Source organism: Anser anser, assembly GCF_964211835.1.
Source record: "Anser anser genome assembly, chromosome: 28".
Lineage (NCBI taxonomy): Eukaryota > Metazoa > Chordata > Aves > Anseriformes > Anatidae > Anser > Anser anser.
Window position 1 is genome coordinate 1,568,702 of NC_139749.1, and position 19,723 is coordinate 1,588,424.

At 54.5% G+C, this 19,723-nt stretch overlaps 1 protein-coding gene across 11 annotated transcripts in view; it reads right to left on the reverse strand.

Moving 5' to 3' along the window:
• The window catches only part of UBAP2L (ubiquitin associated protein 2 like), a 29,965-nt gene that overhangs the window by 8,345 nt on the left and 1,897 nt on the right, over positions 1-19,723 (reverse strand). For 6 of the 11 annotated variants that reach the window (XM_083813680.1, XM_083813679.1, XM_083813677.1 and 3 more), the window contains exons 2-18: positions 17,920-18,049; positions 16,960-17,037; positions 16,472-16,582; positions 13,930-14,098; positions 13,530-13,625; positions 12,772-12,817; positions 12,376-12,488; positions 10,849-10,923; positions 7,506-7,558; positions 6,129-6,214; positions 5,519-5,690; positions 4,447-4,648; positions 2,884-3,161; positions 2,457-2,629; positions 1,565-1,754; positions 904-958; positions 270-444 (exon numbers count right to left, since the gene is read on the reverse strand). In XM_083813680.1, the coding sequence (XP_083669806.1) occupies positions 270-444; positions 904-958; positions 1,565-1,754; positions 2,457-2,629; positions 2,884-3,161; positions 4,447-4,648; positions 5,519-5,690; positions 6,129-6,214; positions 7,506-7,558; positions 10,849-10,923; positions 12,376-12,488; positions 12,772-12,817; positions 13,530-13,625; positions 13,930-14,098; positions 16,472-16,582; positions 16,960-17,037; positions 17,920-18,009 (2,162 nt within the window). In that variant the 5' untranslated portion in view covers positions 18,010-18,049. The remainder of the gene's footprint in view (positions 1-269; positions 445-903; positions 959-1,564; positions 1,755-2,456; positions 2,630-2,883; positions 3,162-4,446; positions 4,649-5,518; positions 5,691-6,128; positions 6,215-7,505; positions 7,559-10,848; positions 10,924-12,375; positions 12,489-12,771; positions 12,818-13,529; positions 13,626-13,929; positions 14,099-16,471; positions 16,583-16,959; positions 17,038-17,919; positions 18,050-19,723) is intronic. The other 5 variants (XM_083813683.1, XM_083813682.1, XM_083813681.1 and 2 more) reach the window with 2 other exon arrangements.

Genomic DNA, 19,723 nt, shown 5'->3' on the forward strand with positions numbered 1-19,723 from the left:
CCACCCTAAAGGAAAGGGCCTGTCTGCCTCCTGAGTGGAAGGACCTCCAGCCCCACAGTCACTGCTCTCATCTAACTCTGGATACTTAAAATTTGTTGTTGGGGCCGCTGCAACAGCCGACCAGCTTTAGATGGACCCAGACCTCTTCGAGGAGGCGCCTTGGGATGGGACGAATCATTTCAACCCATCTCCCCCTCCCCACCGCACGGAGCCCGTACAAGACAGACTCGGATGCTTTGCCTCCCTAGAAATCCACCCCCTGCACTCACCTGCTGAGCTGGGCGGTCGTTGTACTGGGGAGCTCCTCGCTGTGGCTCAAGCTGCTGAGAGCTGTCGAGTGCTGGCTGGCTGTTGTCAGCAAGGCCGACGCAGACACCCCGTCGTTGAGAGGCGCGATACTGGGAGCAGAGGGGGAATCGGACTTGACTGCGGGGCCCGTAGCACCTGTGAACAAAGAGCTCTGGGTTAGGGGCAGCTCGTAGAGGACAGTTCAGTGGCAAGGATCAGCAAAGGTTCATCCAGGGGAGCAGGGAGGTCTGGGGGTCTCAGTGCTGCCAACCAGTTCCACACTTGTGACAGTGTCACTGTGTTGTGTGTCTCGCTTCGCCCCAGTACCCCCATAGGGCCAATGGCTCTGCAAAGAGCTTCAAGCCCTGCCAGTGAGGAGCTTTTCACAGAGTAATTATTGTCATCAGGGAGAAGATGTGAGGGCTGACTCATCAAGGATTTCATGGAATCACCAGCAGAAGGCCGAACAGTTCCAGGTAAGAAAACAGTGTGAGTGGCAGCGTTTAGTCCAGCACGGGAGGGACTTCCTATTAGCCCAGGTGAAGCTTTTCATCCAAAGCACAGAATCCCAGCACTACAAGAGGCCCAGGACACCCACGGCACTGGCAGACTCACCTTCAACGGCCTGTGTGGTTTGTAATGGCGTGGGTTGTACGGAACTGAAACCATTCTGAGGAAAAAAAATAAAAATAAAAGAGTATTGGGCATCGCAGCTGCTCATTTCCAGAGGCAGATCTAATGTCAACCCCTGCCCACACTCCCTCCTCAGCTATGAAAAAGGGCATGCTACCAAATGCCACCAGACCACACTGGGTTCAGTCCCTAGCTCAGCTAGTCCAGCACCAACGTGAGCCCCAAGCACATTTGAGACACATACAAGAAGTGTCTCTGCTGCTGGCAGTTAGGCTGCCTCAACATCCCAAACGCAAGCTAGCCAAAAATCGACGTTGCTGAACCTGTGCAGCACGCGAGAATCAAACCCTGCAGATAAAACTAAATCCTTAGCCCGAATGTCACTCTGCTGCAGGGTAATTATGCGCGACACGAAACATGGCCCGCAATCCACTTAACCTCTGCTAACCCCACTGGCCCAGCCCCAGGTAAGTCACGTAACTGAGGGCTCCGGTACCAGCCAGCAGAGCTCTCACCGGAGGCCACACGCCACGGGGTGAGGCTGGAGGATCGGACACGCTCGCTCAACCACTTGGCTTCCCCCAAGGCAGTGCTTCGTACCACACTTGCCCAGCAGAAAGGATGAGCGAAGCTGTTTGCCTACCTTGGCCTGGGTCAGATCTTTCTGGGGCGAGGAGGAGATGGAATTTGGGTATCGCCTCGTCTGGGTGGATCTCTGTTCGTACAGTGGTCCCTGAGCGCTGTTCTGGGAGGTAAACGTTGCTGTCTGTATTGTGCCGCTCTGGTAACCAGACTCCTGGCTTTGATTGGACGAAATTGTGGATGAAGATTCACTACAAAGAACAAAAAGGTTTCGTTTTCCTCCAAATCAGCCCCGTCTGCGAGCTGCTGACACAGACTGCAGGCTCGCTGTTTCAAGTCTTCAAAATAAAGAGCCCCAAGCCCCGGCACAGAGGAGCCACACAACGCAGCCAAGGGCAGGAGCAGACCCAGGAAAGAGCTGACCCCGCTGCAGGAGGGTGCTGGCACCCAGCTGCAGGCTCACCTCACGCTGTTCTGCTCCAGGTGACATTTCATGAGCTGTCACCACTCAGGTCCCAGCACTCACGGGACCAGATACCGAGTGGCAGCCCAAGAGAAGATGGGAGAAATTTGTTTTGGCCACACATCAGCACCTGTAGGTACTCCTGCACCACATCCCAGTGTGCCAGGCAAAAACCCATAGAAAGCACACGGAACCTGCTCACCAGGAGCGAGGAGGAGCTGGGCTGGGGATTCCCCTCCAGCGTTTCCAGCAGACCAATTTTCTGCAGCAGGAAACCTCTGCTTTCTGTGCAAGCACCCGAGGCCAACCGGTCACAGAGCTGCCCGAAAGCCTGCTGGCAACTTGCGCTTTGCTGTTGCATACCTTGTCCCCCCTTTGCGACCACGGGCAGGGTCAGAAAGGGTCTACTAGCATGCAGTGTGACTGCAGCCCACGGGGCGAGCTGCTCCCTGCTCGGATCAATCCCCCCTTTCCTCAGGGGGGTCCTCACCTGGCGGTGCTGGTGTACAGGCTGCTCGGGGACTGGCTAACGGCGGCGCTCGTGGTGGGCGTCGATTCGTACTCCGCCAGAACAGGCTCCGAACCAAACTGTAATGCCCCAAACTGCAGGTTTAGCCCTGAGATATCTGCTGAGCCAGGCATTTCCACCGCAAGTGCAGGAATCTGCAAGGCAGGGAAAACAGAAATGCTCAGTCACTCCCCGGGATAAGCACAGAAAATGACTTCAGCTCCCCCAGTCCCACCGCACAGCGGTGGCTCACATCCTCTGAATTACTCTGTGCAACCCAGGAAGGCAACTTGTCTCCATCGGCCCCCCCTCCAGCCCCCCAAAGAGCCAACGCCAACCCCAGGAAGGCCAAGAGCAGCCTCTCCCTCAGCCGGCAACACAACGCCTCCTTCCCACCATCGCTGTGCACCTTGGATGTTAACGACGCTTTTTTCTTTTGCTGCTTCAGCTTCTGCTGTGCTGGCTGGGGACTGGAGGACTGGTTGTCTGAGGAGCCCGGGGACATTTGGGGAACGGGATTGGTTTTGCTGGGCAGCGGCGAAGAAGGGGGTGCCGGCACGGTCGTGGAGGCAGTCACCACGGGCTGCTTCTCCTGCATGAACACTTCGATCATGGTTGAAGTTGACGTGAAGGCCTGACGCTTGGTGAAGGGACTATGCACAGAAGAGTCCGTCGGGTTCTTGAGATCTGCCCGGGGCAGAGAGCTGAGTTAGGCTGCGTTTCCGTAAAACGGAAGCAAGTTCTGACATTTCTCACTATCAAGAAAAATAAAATCACTTCACACTGCGCCTCCTGGAGCCCCTTAAAATGAGAGCGCAGAGAATCCCAGCACCCCTACTCCTCACTTTGCACTCTCACCACCATCCATGCTGCGACTTTTAAGCCCCTGTCCCCAAAACGTATTCCATCACCTCCAGGGGACAAAGCAAGCTTGGACAGCAGAAGTCCTCCATCCTCCTAAAAAGCCAGACTTTAACGTCCCTTTTGTGGAGGCACCGCATGCCTGCCTGGCACGGGCTTGGCAGTGTTTCCTTCCCCTTCTCTGCCAACATTGCTGCATTTCCTTGCCTGCTCCTTCCCCTGCAAACGCAGGGCACCCTGCAAGCAGCACCCCCAGCCTCAGGACCACCCTCCTCTGCCGAAAGCAGCCAGGAGTACAGCCTATTAATACTCAGCTCCTATTCCCTCCGACGCTCCTCTGTGGCTCCTTGTCTGAAAAGATCGGGAGCTGCCAACACCGACTGCAGCTAGGACAGGGCTCAATTTTTCTTCAGCTTAGATTTGAACCACAGCCATATCTCTCCGGCAAGACATGAAATGCACGATCGGAAAGAAACGGCACTGGTACCCAACCGCAGTATTTCTGAGATTCGGGCCTGTAGGGCTCAACATCTCATCTGAAAAGCACGAGCCTCTCTTAACTGGCGTTTACCCCTTCGTGCCAGCCCAGAGGCAGAATTACTTCTTGGCATTTAGCAGTCACCAGAATCACATTCCTTTAAAAGATGCATCAGGTCAGCAGCGAGACGAGACTGACAAGTGTTTTGTGTTCAGGAAGCGTTTGCTGGAAGCACCTACTTGCAGATCTCCTGTTACACAGCTTTACACCCAGCAGTAGTTCTGCGCAGCGAGGGGCTTGGGAACCCCAGATCCCCGGCCCCGAGGCTGCCTGGAACAGCCAACAGGCTGCGGTTTGCCTGCTCCCCGTATAAAGGGAACGGGGAAAGGCTCAGATGCACTATTACACTTTACTCTTGTCAGGGAATGCCTTATACAAACTTGCACCTGTGGCTCTTTTAATTTCCCCAAGCTAAAGTTAGCTTGGTTGCGAACTTGAGGGGCATTTGGTCAAAGGGTTTGAACATCTGTTCCTCCTCCGAATCCCTCACCCTGCTGTTCGCAGCACGCTTCTGCGGATCTGGGAGAACACAGAACGCGTCCCCCGTTGAGGACCTAAGCTGCTTTTCCTTACCGTACTGCACGAGAGACGAGGTCTGCGTAGTGGATCCCAGGTCCCAGGAGGAAGCAGTGGTGCTGCTGCCAGGCTGGGTGTGCTGAGCAGCCAGCTGAGCCAGAGCCTGGGCTGTCTTGAACTGCTCCAGGAACTGAGAACCCGTGGTACTGCTGCCTTTGGCCTCCCCGACATCTCCGAACCCTTTCCCCAGCATGCTCACCTGCAATTTCAACAGTGAAACAAAGTCAGCATCTCCCCTGCCTTGGAACTTGGCTCAGAGGACAGGCACATCTCCTAACACAAGCCCGAACTCTCTGCACCCTGCTGCTTCTCGCCGAGTGCCTCGGTTTAACAGCCCTGAGCTTCAGGTACACAGACACCATCGGCAAGGAGGCCTCACACTTGTCTCACAGCTTTTATCACGCTCGAGCCCAGGTAACTATCTATTGCCTAGCCCACCGCATCGTGCAGTGTCCTGGAGGCTTTCAAAGCCAGTTAACAGACAGATCTTTAAAAACATACTGAATTATACACACGCACTCGGCTTCACCAGACAGGACAGCCACCACTAGAACTTGGCTTTTCCGTTGGGGTAGGTCAGGAAGTGGGCTCAGAACCACCTCATCATTTAATGCACAATTTCTTCACTGAAGTTATATGACAAAGCATATTCCCAGGTCTGCGCACACCAATTCAGATTCAAGACCTCCTCTCTTCACCCATCAGCGCAGAGGTGCTAGCACTTCACCCCACACCAAACCCCCAGCCAGTTCCAGGTCCCTAACCGACGAACTTGCAAGCCTCTGGATTGCAAGAGTTTCTCCTTTCCTCTGAGCAGGAAAGAGGAAAAGTTGCAAGCCCGGCAAGGGCAGCAGGGCAGGAATGATCCCATTTATTTCTAAGTAAGCAACGGGTTGCATGCTTCTGCTTACAGCAGACTGGCAAATCACCCAAGTGGAAGACTCTGCCACACGAAGCAGACAGGTCTCAGAACTGGAATTTCCCACGTGGCCCAAATGCAGGCAGAGAGCGGCAGGGAAACCAACGTTTGTACAAGCCCGCACGCTGGCAGCGAGCGGCATTTCCTTACCATGCTGTGGTGAGAGAAGGAGTTACCGGAGGTCGGCTGGGCCATGGCACTCTGCTTGGAATTGCTGAACACCAGCGGCTGGGCCAGGGAAGGAGCCTGGGATGACTCCAGGTTTGTTGACTCGTTCTCCATGGAAGAGGGAGTCTTTCCTAGCAGTACTGCAAGGTCGATTCTGGTTGAAGAAAGAAGACAACCCGCTGAGGTGAACAGGAGCTGTCACAGCCCTTGCCTTTACTACAGCAGCGTGCTACCTCCAGCCACGCGATTTGTGCTTTTTACTTTAAACATCCAATGAATCTGCAGAACTTTAACTCACAACTGCCACTAGCGACCTCCAAAGGACAGAGACTAGGCAACATCCTGCACGGCCTTCTATTTACATCACGGAACACATACCTTTAGCACTGGCAAATGCCCCAAAATCTGAAGAACCAGTGGCAGAGCCTAGAAGAATCCTGTCATCCAGACCTTCTAACTCAACTTCTACACTTAAATACGTATTAGCTCATTCAGAGCTGCTGCATTTTTATCTAGTTGGCAAGGTTTAATCTCCAAAAGCAAATTGCTCTGAGACTTGGGTGCCACTTGTCCCACAAAACCGGGCTCTCACCTCTGTCCAGCTGTGATTGTCACATTCTCTGCGGGCAGAGGCACTGAAGACACGTTGGAGGCAGTGAAGATCTTAGTCTCAGACAGCTGAAAGACAAAAGAGGGAAAAAGGAATTCCACAATTCACACCGGCACGGTGGGACTCCGAGCGAAGCACACAAGTGTTTAAGACACAGTCCCAGGATGATTCAAGAAATTAGGTGTTAAAACTTCAGCATTTGGCCCCCATCAGAATCATCTTTCTGCGTATTTCTTCTTGGGCAAGCGCACAAATCACCCCTAAGTCAAAAAAATAAATCCCTCTACAAATTTCCTGTAGTCCACAAGGCCCCAGCACCCCTGGTGGATTTGGTTAGGTGCTCCAAAGTCACGGTGTTCAGCACCCATCTGCAAAGCCCACTGCACGGGTTAGGTGCAAACATTGCTGAAGAATTCAAAGGGAAAAAAAAGCTTCAGACTGATAGTTCAGCTTCCAACACCCCTGGTTTCACCTGGGTGATCTGACCCGATACCAACAGATCTATTGACACTGTGGAAGGGAAAATAACGCTTCTCAAAAACGAACAAAGGGGAGGTTTAACAACCACCTGAGGCTGAGCTCAGAATTCAGCTGAATCCAAACAGCTTCTATTCCAGGCCGAGGAGCTGCCAGCAGCTAAGCTGCAGGAGTTTAAAAACAAAACCACAGCAGAGGAACCTCTGAGAGCATATTACACACACTGAAGGCAAGACGGGCTACCAAGACACTCTTTAAGCAAAGACCTGGCTGGAACAGACGGAAGCTGCCTGCGTCTTCAAACCCAGCAGGAGAGCCTCCCTCAGACACTGCCTGGAAAGCAAAAGCTTTCTCTTCGTGCCCGTTCCGTAGGCCTAGCTAAAATGACCATGCAGAACTAGCAATGCTACTAGAAAGCCCAACCCTGCTCCCATCTGCAAGACCAGAAGTTCTTCCTCGATTCAGAGACTTGTCTGAAGCCCAAATCAGAAGAAACTGATAGACAGGCGTTAACAGCAGGTGATAACAGCCACTGTCCCTCAATGGAGGCTCCAGGTAGAGAACAAAACTCATCAAGACAAGCCAGAGAGCAAGGCCAGTTGATGGAAGAATTCAAAAAACGCTGCTGGAAGAAGTAAGAGGACCAAACTCAACGCTCCAGGAGAACCCTTGCTGTCCTGGGCTCCTGGGACAAGCTCTACGACGCCCGTGTTCTAGCAATATTTACTTTCCTCGGTCATCAGAGCTCCTGGAGCTGGGAGCCCCTGGCTATGCCCAGAGCGTGCAGAGGGTGGACTTTGTGCTTCTCTCCTAGCTGTGTACACGGTCAGGACAGCACCCCGCCAGCAGCACGCGGAGGAGAGGGGTTCGGGGAGTACCTACATCTTCATTCCAGTCCTCCGTGCCCCATTCTTCCGTCGCTGCCCTCCACGCACCTGAAGGACAACAAGAGGCAGAGAAGTTAGGCGTGCGTCGAAGCTCCGCTTACAAGAGCCGGGGAAGCACTGGGAAGCTTTGCAAGCAGCCGAGAGGACTTTTATTTGCCAACCAGACAAGTTAAAGCAGCCGACCCCAACCCAAAATTCACGGGCAAGTTACCACGAGGGGATTGCCCCAGCCTGGCTCGGGCTGAGCAGCACCAGGGGGGGCCCTGGGCCAGCAGCTAGGGCAGCGCGCGCCCCCCGGCACCAAACAGGAAAGCTGAGCCTGGCGAGGAAGCCCCGGCACCGTCCCCGGCCTCCTCATCCCATTTCCCTGCTCTCCCTCCTCCTCCGGCAGCAGCACCCACGAGCAGTTGGTGTGACCCCAGCAGCTCGGACAGAGCACCTCTGCTGCGGGCCCCCCTTGTGCAGGACCCCCCCGGCCGAGCCTCGAGCCTCCGCAGCACCCAGGGGCAACCGAACCGTTCGCACGGTCGTTCCCCACCCCCACTCCCCCCCAAAAAATGTCAAAGCCTCACTGCACCAGAAACCCCCGTGGAGAGGGGAATGGGAATCTGAAAGGAACACTTCTGGGGCTAACCAACCCATCAGTGTTCTGGGTCCAATTTTGGAGAAATGCTCAAAGTGAGGAAGCTTAGGGTATCAGGGGGGAAAGCACAAGGTTGCAGCCACAATAAATCACAGCGCAATTTGCGAGACGAGCAAGATTTATCGAAGGGGAAAAAAAAAAAGGCAAGCTTTGCCTAGCTGCGTCTTCAACTTGTTCGGTCCCACACAGACACCACCATTTAACCCCGGTACTTTGAGCTGTATGTGGTGGCTTCCAAATCCATTAGGCGAATGAAAATTTGGCGTGGGAAGAAAGCGGGAGCATTTTCCATCCCCAAAATTCATAGGGAAAAAAAAAAAAGTGCAAAAAAAAGAAAGCCCCCTGCCCAGGTCAGTTCAGCCCACGCAAAGCAGGTGAACAGAACCCAAGACAGGCAGGGGGTCAATTCTGGAGGGAGTCACAAGGACAGAACAAGTTGGTATCAGCCCCTTTACCAGCTGAAAGCCTTTTACAGCATAAAAACAGCACGTGGGGAATGAGGACTTTGCAGATCCTTCTGTAGGACACTATCAGGCTCTTGGGTTTTGGGGGGAAGAGCTCAGCAGATCTCCCCATACACACTCCAATTTTGAGGCCAAAACATCCAAACAGCTGCTTATCTACAGGTGGGGTGTTCAGAGCACCAAAGAAGTATTTTCTTTTTTTCTTTGCCTGACATTGAACCAATCCAAGAAGCTTTCCTGGATTTAAGTTCAATTTGGGGGGGATTTTTTTTTTTTTTTTTTTAATTCAACACAACTTCCCTGGCTCATGGGAGTCTCGAGGCACACGACCCTTTCCTCCTGGGACAGAAGCACCGGAAAGAGTTCAACACACCCAACCCAACACACAGCAGGGGTTAAGGAACAGCTTCCCCCCGTTCCTCAGCCTGTTCATGCCCTCGCTCACGGGCAGGGGGAAGGCTGCTTTCCAGGCTGCATGGATCGGAAAATCCCTGCCCGGGAGGGAAGCAGGAGCTGCGGGTTCCTCGCCCCGCTGCAGTCCGCGGGGGAGAGCAGGAGGCTCGGAGAGGTCCCAGAGAGTTTGTGCACGGAGCGGAGCGCAGGGCTCGGCTTTAGCTTTGCTCATGTGGGGGGAAAGGAGAAGAAAAGCAAAGCAGCAAGGAAAGCGGGAAGAAATCCTGCAGTCGAAAAGCAGCCACCGACGGGGCTTTGCTGGTGGGCACCACCCTGGTGCCAGGCACCCAGGGAGAGGGACGAGGAACCAAAGACCTGCCCGCTCGTGCGATGCTCGTTGCATTCTCTGGAAATGCTCCAGGAAGCTCCCTAACCAGCACAGCGTGCTTAGCTTTTTGGTTGGTTTGCCCTGAAAGAAGCCGAGCGTCTCTCCCCACGCAGCTCTTACCGACGGGGAGAGCAGCAGCGCGGCGCTGACACTGCCCCCGCCACTTCGGAGTGTCACCCGAACGGGAACCCCTCCCTGCCCTAAGCGAGCTTCAAGGAGCAGCTGATCTCTTTAAGCTCCTCCAGGCAGGAAAAGAGGGCTTGAAAATATGATTGTCGTATTTTTTTAGGCAGAACTTGAGCATCCCATCGTGCAGCAGAGAAGGGTGTAAGTAATTTAAGCCACGGCATGCCGCTCAGCAGCACGGTGAACTAAGAGGCTTGCTGCAACCGCTGCTGAAAACCAAAATCCCACCGCGTCGTCAAGTTTCTTTTTCTAAAGAAAGGAGCAAAGCAGAAGGCTCTGCAGAAGGGTTTTAGCCTGGATTTCCAGACCTCAGGGACCGCAGAAGGACTGAGGTGGGAAGGGACCTGTGGGTCCAACCCCTGCTCAAGCAGGGCCACCTGGAGCAGGGTGCCCAGGACCACGACCAGAGGAGAAGACATTGGTTAAATGTTTTGGGCCTTCTTGGGGACACTAATGGGATTCGATGGGCTTAATAGGGCCAACTGGATCAGCCCATCGGTCTCTCTTGGCTTCCTATGACGTAATGATACAAAAGCAGGAAATAAACTGGCCATGCACCGAGCAGCTTCGCCATCAAGCATCCTGGTCATCCGAATATCTCGATGGAGATACGATTTAGTAGCTTAGTATCGGTGCTAGGAGGACGGTTGGACTAGGTGGTCCTGTAGGTCCTTTCCACCCTCGTGTTTCTACGACTCTATGCAGATAGGTGGCCACCTTCGGCTGCAGGGCAGGTCTGCTCGGAGGGAAGCAGCGTGGCAGTCCGGAGGCAGCCGTAAGCAGAGGTAAAGCGCTGCGACAGTTGAGCAGGACTAATCACCCTCGCAGCAGCGTTTGGAACCTGGGCAGAAACCTAGCGGGGAGGTGAGCGGAGTGGCTGCTGCAGAGCGAACTGCGGAGGCAAGGGGACAGCACGGGGACTACGGCAAGTCATAGCTCTCTGGACGTGAGACAGGCAGGAGAGGGCTGAGCTGCCTCGTGCTTCCCCCGGGGCAGGCTGCTCTGTCGGTGCTGGGGACACAGCGCTGCTGTGGGTGCTGAGAAGCAGTGGCTGAAGTCAAAATTTACATAATCCACAAGTATGCAGGTTAACCTCTCCCAATTTACATTCAAGGAGTCAGCATTAGTAAAAGCAGAGTCAGAACAAACGTCAAAATTCATTAAAATGAACAAATTAAGAGAGAAGAATGACATATCCACAGATATTTCAGTTTGTTTTAAAAAAAAAGCTGTGAAGTAAAGGTATCCGGGGCAGTTAGTGCACCTGGATGTATCGTACCAGGAGCAGTGTCAAATTTTCGGGGATAATTTGACCCCTCACCCCCAATGAAATCAAGTCCTGAAACAAAAGAAAAGAAAAGAAAAAAGACAACCAGTGAAATTTTGACTTAAATGAAAGAGTTTCATTGCCCCCACGTACATCAGTCACATTGTACCTGTGGATATTGTTAATTCAAAGAGATGCCTGAGGCTACTACAACAGGAACAAAATGACCACACACGACACAGGTGAACGGTAAACTTTACGGCTGCGCTGTAACTCTAGAGCAGATCCAAACTGCTGTATCAGAAACAGTCTTAATTCCACCCCAACCATGCCCTAAACCACTTTGTTCCGTATTTCCAAAAAACACGGACAGAGACAAGCACACACAGACGTCTGCTCAGACCAGACAGCTCAATTTGCAGCACGCAGCTCTGCTCCTTTTGCTTTTCCCTCCAGAGACACACGTGCCCCCACTGCCCTTAACCAACAGACTCCTATACTACACCCCTCCGGTACTTAGAAATGAAGCCATTTAGTTTTTAGAGTCATCAACAGGATGATCACTCAGTCTGCTAGAGCTTTACGCATCCAGGCCTACTTTCTCCTTTCGGAAAAGCTCTTTTTTCTGAAAAATAAAGTCTAAACTAACAACGTGTAGCGAAAGGGACAGCACTTTACAGTCCTGTCTTGCTCTTTGCAAAGCTATTAGCTTGTCAGCAATCACAAGAAATATGAAGCCGGCCTAATGCAGCATTAACGTAGAGCTGTGAATGGTTCTAATAACCAAAACGTAACGTTTGAGCACTCGTGTCACGTAGAAATGGTTTGCGGTACAAGATTGCTGCGGGGGGGACTCAAACATGCAAGGGCAGGTGGGTGTTTGGAACCGCCCAGCAGAGAAGTGCTTGGCTCCAGCAGGGAAGCAATGAAGGTTTCTTTTCGGCTTACTTCTTGTATCAAGGTCTCACCCTACAGCAACCTGAGCAAGATGACCACGAAAATGTGAATGTTCCCCGTACCGAACCCAACATCTGAACTCAGAGCAATATTCTCAGGAGGATGCACTGAACATCCAGGGAGCCTGCGTGTGTTTATCACGCTCCTGCCTGTAAAAAGGCTTCTGCAAAGACGCAGCACGGTTTCTGCTGGAAAACAGACCTGAGGTGAGTGTCCCTGTGCCTCTGTCAGCAACAGCACACACAAGATCACACCTGAACAACCATCCAGCTCCAGATTTCCAGCACGGTTACCCCTAACAAATGACCTGATGCAGCCTCTATAGTCAGACCTAAAACCTCAAAGATTATTCCACAGGAAACCCAAATACGCACTGGATACTCCTCAAAGCAAAGGCACCTCTGGATGCAAAGAAACCGAGCGACTGAATTCCAGCTCTGAACCAACAACCTATTCCACCACCCTCAAGCCTAAGACCTGCCCAGAACCTCCTCAGCACGACTGAAGGGACACAAACCCCACTTCTGATCTAAAAACACAACGGCAACAAGCTGAAAGGCCGCTTACTTGTGCCATCGTCCGGTTCAAAACTGCCAGTGTTGTTCCACGTGTTGTTGTTGCTGTTCCCATAGTTCTCGTCCGTGCTGGCCGGCTCAGCGTAGTCAGCCGGGTTGAAAGTTCTGTAAGAAACACAGGGAAGAAAATTTGTTATTCCCTCTTGCTAAACATTTTAAAAACAGCTGATGTTATTTGTGCTGTATTATAGCTAGGAGATTCCCCCAGGACTGCTCTGCTCAGCAGAGGAACGCTCCAGCTACAGCGGCCTTTCCAAATTTAAGTTAGCATGGTGCAGTTTTTGTTTCATTAAAAACAACAACAAAAAACAGAGGAGCGAAGCAAACGGTAGTATTCACGCGCAAAGGTTTTATATTTTTTGCTGTGGTGTGTCCCAGTGAAACTTACCCCATGCCTTGGGCAGAAAATCTTCCCCCCCGCCTTCCGGAGCCACCTGTAAAACACACACACGCACTGCTGAGCATCTCTCTTGGCTCTGTGCCACTGGGAGAAGAAACATTTGAACAACATATGGAGTTCTGATGCCCAGAATATAAAGCGTTGAGGATCGTCCCGAGTAGATGGGATCTCCAGCAGCGGCTTTATGTGTACATGAATGACCTCAGCTGGCTGGCAGTGTAATTAGTGATGCACGATTCCAGGCTCAGATGAGGTTTCCAGCTGGCACGAAGCATAAATACCGGACCCCAGGTTCTGATTTCTGTACTGCGTCCTCGGCAACAATTCCTGAGCAGCACGGATTTTGGGGAAAAATGAACTTCTGCCACTGAATCTTTAAAAACCAAGCCAAGCGTTTGCACAGCACTGGTGCTGAGAGACACATGTGCAGGGACGAGGCAGATCCAGGTGCTGTCGCTAACAAGCAGCCTGCCCACCTGCCAACAGGCTCCTAGGTCTTCTGGTATCCCAGCTCTGTAGGATAAAGCCGGGCTTAGCTCACCTCCCCGGGTGGGACACAAGAACCAGTCACTGTTTCTACCATGCTTAAAAGGGGAAGCAAGGCGCAGGCACTAGTCCTAACCCTGAGAACAAGAATCAAGTGCTTCTTTTCGGCTTGGCAATTCCTCTGATAGAGACACGTCACAGAGGAGCTGCGCTGACACCGTTCTTCTCCTCCCACCCCCGACCCGAAGCCCAGCACGTACCTCGGCCTCGGCCACGTCCCCGTCTCCCTCGCTCTGTGCCTCTTCCAGAAGAGCCTCCACTCTTGCCACCGTCCAGTCCGTTCTCCTGGCCCCGAACTGAAAGAGAACAAACAAGATATTGGCAAACTGAATTAATAAAGCAGGATTCCTCCTGCTTTAGGGAGGATACCAGAACAGACGTCAGGCACTGAAGCACGGTGGCTGTGCAGGACACCACGCTGCCAAACGCTCCCGGAACTTTTCTTTAACCGGCGATGCCGGGCGCAGCACCCAAGGGTGCATCTCAGATAGGGGAGCACCAAACGGGTCGCCATACACACGGCTGATTCTCCTCAAAGCCGTGTCTGCCCAAGCAGCTTTACTGGTAGGTACTGGGTGTTAGTAAAGGGCCGGTCCGTACACTCTCTTCCACGGCTGGCACCTCGCCCCCGCCTCGGCGGCCCGCCACGTCGTCTGCTGAAATCCCGATCCCTCTCCCGGTTTTCTTTGCTTTCTTCACTTGGCTCTGTCTGTCCGCTCTCCTTCTGTCCTTGGACACCCTTCTTCTTCCCGACCATTTCCCAGGAATGCTGAAGGTTTGCAAAGGGGAGAGCAGTTAATCACAGGCTGACCAGCGCTGGATGCAACGTACACACATGCTTAATCAGGCTACAAAAAACATAACTCCGGAAAATAAATTGTTTCCGGCCTAATTTTATTGGGAAAGACCATCTGCCAACACCAGGGTGCTCGTACAGCGGCTGGGATGCCGGAGGAGGTACGAGGAGATGGCTCCTTCTATTTCTCCAGTGATCCCTGTGCCTCTGAAACAAAGCCTGGAAGCTTTGCCCCGTTCAGTGGGAACAAGGCTGGCACTTCACACAGGTCACTGCCTTGGGGGAGCTCCCGCAATAACCGGGTAAATATTCCAAAGTGCCCTGCAGTCAACATTTCAGGGCGAGTTATTCTCCCAAAAGCGGCTGTCTAAGAAAACCCCTCCCTGAACAGCAGATCCCACGGAGGAGAGTATCAGAGTTTATCCACAGGCAAGTTCAACTCATCCCAAGTTGGGCTGTAAAAAGTTGAGCACGCCTCCAGCTCACTGTTCTAAGCCCACACGGGTTTGTTTTATGACAGTCTGCAATGGTTTCACATTCTTAAACTGATGCTGCACACTGTTAGAATAATTAAAAATAGTCACAAGTCATTGACAAGCACCTGAAAACATAACTGGCAGATAAACAAACAGCTGGGTTTGGATGGCAACATGCAGGGACAGTAACGAAAAACCTTAGAGGCACAAACTGCCTTCAAACCAAGGGCTTCTCAAGTCTCTCTCCATGGGTATCTGGCTCAGAGAGAAATTCAGGAAAATGTTTGCTTGGAATACTGCAATTTTAAACAGAGTCTAACTCGACGTGAAGATCACGCCGGCTCCTCTCCCGTTTGAAATACAGTAAATTACGAGTAACTAGCTCAGCAGGTGAGCGTTTGAGCCATTAACAAGCCTGTTCCTTACCAGAAACCCCTTCCAGGGGACTGCTGCCCCAGCTGAACCCTGCCCAGAAGCAGCTCCGAGAGGCTGCCGGTGCTCCTGCTGCAGGTAGCAGCCCGCAGGCCCCCCAGGGCACTGGAGGCTGAAGAAGTGGCGGCCACTCGAGGGCTCTGCTCTGCCACCACCACCCCTGCCTCTACAAATCTTCCGCAGCGAGCGTGCCTTGCCCTGCATCTTGCGCTGCTGGGGGCTTCAGCTGCTTGAATAAAGGAGACGCCGCGGCTTGCTGCGCGCTACCCCGAGTGCTATTTTCGTGAGCAATGTGTTCATCTAGGAAAAGTAACTGCTGCCATAGCAGGGGTTTGGCATTTAACTGGAAGCCGCTGGTTACAAGGGACGTGGAGGAAAATACAGTCAGAGCAGAGCTTTGCCTCAGCGACGCACATTCATGTCACCCCGCTTCCTAAAAGGGTTTTCCAACAGCTGTTTTGTTCAGTTATCAATGGAAAGGGCTCTCTGAAGGCAAGGGCTCTCTGAAGGCAAGGCAAGAATCCTCACGTGCACCACATCGAACTTGGCCGCTGCCAGAGCTAGCAGAGCACCTGATGTTGGGAAGCAGCTGCCTTAGACAATACAGAGCTGTCCACAGAATCACAGAATCCCAAGTCATCCATCTACCTCACGGCTAATAAAGAGGGGAAAAAAAGAGCTGGTGTGTGACATTTGGAAGCGCTAGCTACAGCCTCAGCTTTGCACGCAGAGGTCGGCTGGCTCCGTCCGATCTCAGTGTGCTGGGGGATCTGTTCAGCAGCAGTGGGGAAGGGTCTGAGGCTCGGCGGCTTTCTGCTGGTTTGTAGCAGAATCTGTGCCTGCTGCCCTCGCCACAGCCCGCACGCCTCGTGGAGGAGCTCCCACTCGTCCACAGAGCTCACCTTGGCTCACCCAACTCGACAGAAAACACTGCTGGCACAGAAAGGGCAAAAAGACCCAAAAATGTGCGGCACGGGCAGTGGAAAATCAGCAAATCGCTGAGGACGGGGAGGGAACATTTAAGGCTGGAGAAACAAAAGTGCCAAAGTAACAGAAATGAACCACCGCTGCCACACCTGCCCTTCACCACAAGTCCCTCAGCCCTCGGGAGAAAAGAGAAGTTACTTCCCGCTCACGGCAGTGTGAAAGCTTTGCCACCAGGACGCTGGCATCTGCACAACTGCTCGGATTCAGAAGGAATAGGAAGCAAATGGATTTATCACATTTTCCCCTCTATTTCCCTATTCCAGGCTGGCCACGCTCCTGCTTTCTGCAAACCTACGACGTTAAGAAGCCCGGAGAAAACCACGCTTCCCATGCTACTCGTGTAACTAGTGAGTCATTTTGGCTTGTTATCTGCAGGTTACTGTACGTCTCGTCTCCAAATAGGCAGTCACACCAAACTAGGCCTCACCAGATTTACAGGACCCAATCCTACCGTGTCCGGATTGCCCTCCAGCAGCACGTTGATGGCTCTGTTAACATCCCCGTTGCAGTCGTGCAGAGCAATCACACACTCATCCTGGTTCTTGCCTGTGATGTCGATCAGCTGTAGAAAAGACACCGCCACAGTCAGCGCGTTCCCAACCAAGAAAGCACCAACATCCCCCCCGGCTCTCTTACGAGGCCAGCAAACTGCATCCCAAAACAGAAAGCATCTGAAGGAACGACGGGGTTTGGCAGTCTTGCCAGCCTCCCCAGCTTAATTATGCCCCCAAACGAGAAGCAAATCCCCAGAACCGAGGGTGGGAATTTCTGAGTCACCGAGTTTCACCACAACCTAGCCTCCCAGCGCCGTGCCTCGGGATGCTGCTGAGCCTCGTGCTTTGGGGCCGAAGACAGCAGGCACGCGAGGCCTTGAAAATCACGGTGGCCTAAGGAAGCCCAGGGAGCAGCCTCCTGTCCTGCCCCAGGGTTCGCACTCACTTGTTTCACCTTCTCCTCAAAGTCAGCGTCATTGTGGTCCGAAATCATCTGTGCAAGTCGGATCTGTTCCGCAGTGGCCTGAGGAGATGGAACATCAAAAGGGAGCGGGGTTAGCGTGGCACGCCTCGCACTCACCCTCCTCCGAAGGCCGTGCCGCTCCCGAGGACGCTGGAAAAGATCCGACGCGACGAGGAAGAGGCGCAAACGAGGGCCGGGAAGAGGCAAGCTTCAGAAAGCAAGGCAGAGAGAAGAGGAGCGAGGGAGGGGAGTCTAGGAGAAAGGGAAACACCGTCGGGCGACCCCTCTGCAACGGGTGAGCCCAAGGCACCGAACCTAACTCCACCTCGAGGCAGCCCTCAGCACCACCAGGACATCGAGACAAGCTGCAGATGGCTTCGTGGCCGCCTGCGTTTGATAAAACACACAGGGCACAGCCGGAGGGAATCACAGAACTGTAGGGGTTGGAAGGGACCTCGAGAGACCATCGGGTCCAACCTCCCTGCCAAAGCAGGTTCCCTACAGCAGGCTGCCCAGGGAGGCGTCCAGACGGGCCTCGAATACCTCCAGAGAAGGAGCCCCCACAACCTCCCTGGGCAGCCTGTCCCAGGGCTCCGTCACCCTCGCCGGGAAGAAGTTGGTGCGGAACCGCCTGGGCTCCATTTTGTGGCCATCGCCCCTTGTCCTGTCCCCACAAACCACTGAGAAGAGGTTGGCCAAACCCCTCCGTCTCCCACGCTTCAGGTATTTGTAAACACGTTTACAACTGTTTACAAAGCCAGGGAAGGCAGCACCCCGCCGGCACCGGCTCCCAGGCGGAGGCGCCCGCCCGCCCTGCCTCCGGGAGCGCCCCGCGGCTCGCAGGGAGCGCTGTCGGCCTTCGTTGGGCCAAGCCCAGCGCCCGGCCGGGAGCGCCAGGTCTCCACCTCCACGCCAGCCAGTTTCCAAGGACGCTCCCCTTACCTGCGGCCGCTGCTTGTGCTGTGTCTGGCTCTGTGTCTGTGTCTGCTCCCAGTTCCCCCGGGCTCGGTTAGTGCCCACCGATGTCATCATTTACAGTATATACAAATAACAGTATTTACAAGGTAGAGCTCTGCGGTGGGGCGGGGGAGAAGAGAGAACAGGCTGTTAGAAACTGAAAACACAAGGCAGCACCGAGACTGAGCGAGGCAGTCGGCACGGCCCCACCCTCCCGACGCTTCCCCAAAACCGCTGCGTGCCCGGGGCTGCCGCGGGCTCCTGCGGCCAGCCCCGCCACCGAGCGCCCCGCGTCGAACGCGGCCGCCGCCGCCGCGCCCCGTCTGCAGCCCAGCGAGCAGCCGGGACCGGGGAGAGGAGCCCCGTGGCAAGGGCTCAGCCGCTCGCCGCCAGAAGACGCGGGCGAGCGGGCACGGGGTCGCCAACTACAGCGAGGAGCGCTGCGAAAAGCTCTCGAGAAGCTTTGCTTTGAGAGCGAACATCTCCGAGCCTCAGGTGTGCCGGCTGAGCGCCCTGAGCTCTCCTCTCTCCTGGCTTGACTCTGGTGCAGAGGAAGCAAAAACCTGCCGGCAAAAGGTGCTGCCGCAGGTTTGGGGGGTTTGTTTTTAAAGGAATACGACCCCGGTAGAACCAACCGTTTTCCCTTATTTCAATTGTTCCCCGGATCTAGGAACATCACGTTTTTCTTCTACCGAGCATTCTGAAGTTACCCAAAAAACGAACTCAGAGCCGACACGCAATAACAGCAAGTAACGCTGCTGGGGAGCTGCTTGAGGCCAAAAATCCCCGCAGGAGCCGAGGCCGTGGAGCACCCCTAGGAAGTGAAGTTTTACAGCCGCACGCCCCGGGTTTGGAGGAAGGAATCCCACACAGCGAAGGGCTTTACCCCGCCCGTGATCTCCCCAAAGCGAGGAGCACCAGGCACGTCCCGAGGCGCTCGGCAGGCCTCGCTGCCTCCGAGACCCTGAAATCTAAATAATCGCCGGCCCCACACCGCTGGGGTTTGCCGGTAACGCCGCCGAGCCCTCCTCCGATGCAACAGGTTCTGCTCCAGCTGCTGCTCCGAGGCCTGGGGCAGAGGAAGGGGCCGCGGCAGGAGACCCGAGCAAGGAAACGCAGCCTGCAGGGCGCGACCCGAAGCCTTCCTCGTCACCATCGCCACAGAGCAGGACCCAGGGCGCAGGAGGGAAAAGTGGAAAAGCCGCGACAGCCAACGGCCCTGTGAGACCCGGGGAATCGGGAGTCTGCGAGCGCAGAGCAGCGGGGCTGGGGGCCCTTTCCAGCAGAGCTCAGGGACCCCACGTCACCTCCGCACCGTGGCAGACCCCCTCCGGCTCACGCCAGCGCCTCACACCGCTCGTGTTGGGCTTCCAAGCGCTCCACAGCTTCCCCCAAAGCCTCCAAAGGCCGCCCTTCGGGGGTGCCCACACCTCGTGGCACCGCAAGAACGGAGCTTTCTGGTCACACACCTCCAGGTTTTAGGACCGGGAGGGAACCCACACCGCCTCTGGGGCCAGCAGGAGCGGCTGGGCGCACCCCGCAGCTGGCGTTTCGCCAGGAGCGCCGAGCCCCAGTGCCCCCCACGACCAACGCTGCTGCGGCCACGCAGCGCTGCCTCCCGCGCTCCTTCCCCACGGAATTTCTTCTCGCTCCCCACGGCCCCGTCTCGCCCAGCCCCACGTATTTTGCACGCACATGAGCCGCCCCGTTAAACCCATCCGGCCGCGGGACCGTGGGCCCGGGGAGGGGAGCGACGCTGCGTGCCCGCGGTAACTCAATCTGCGGCTCC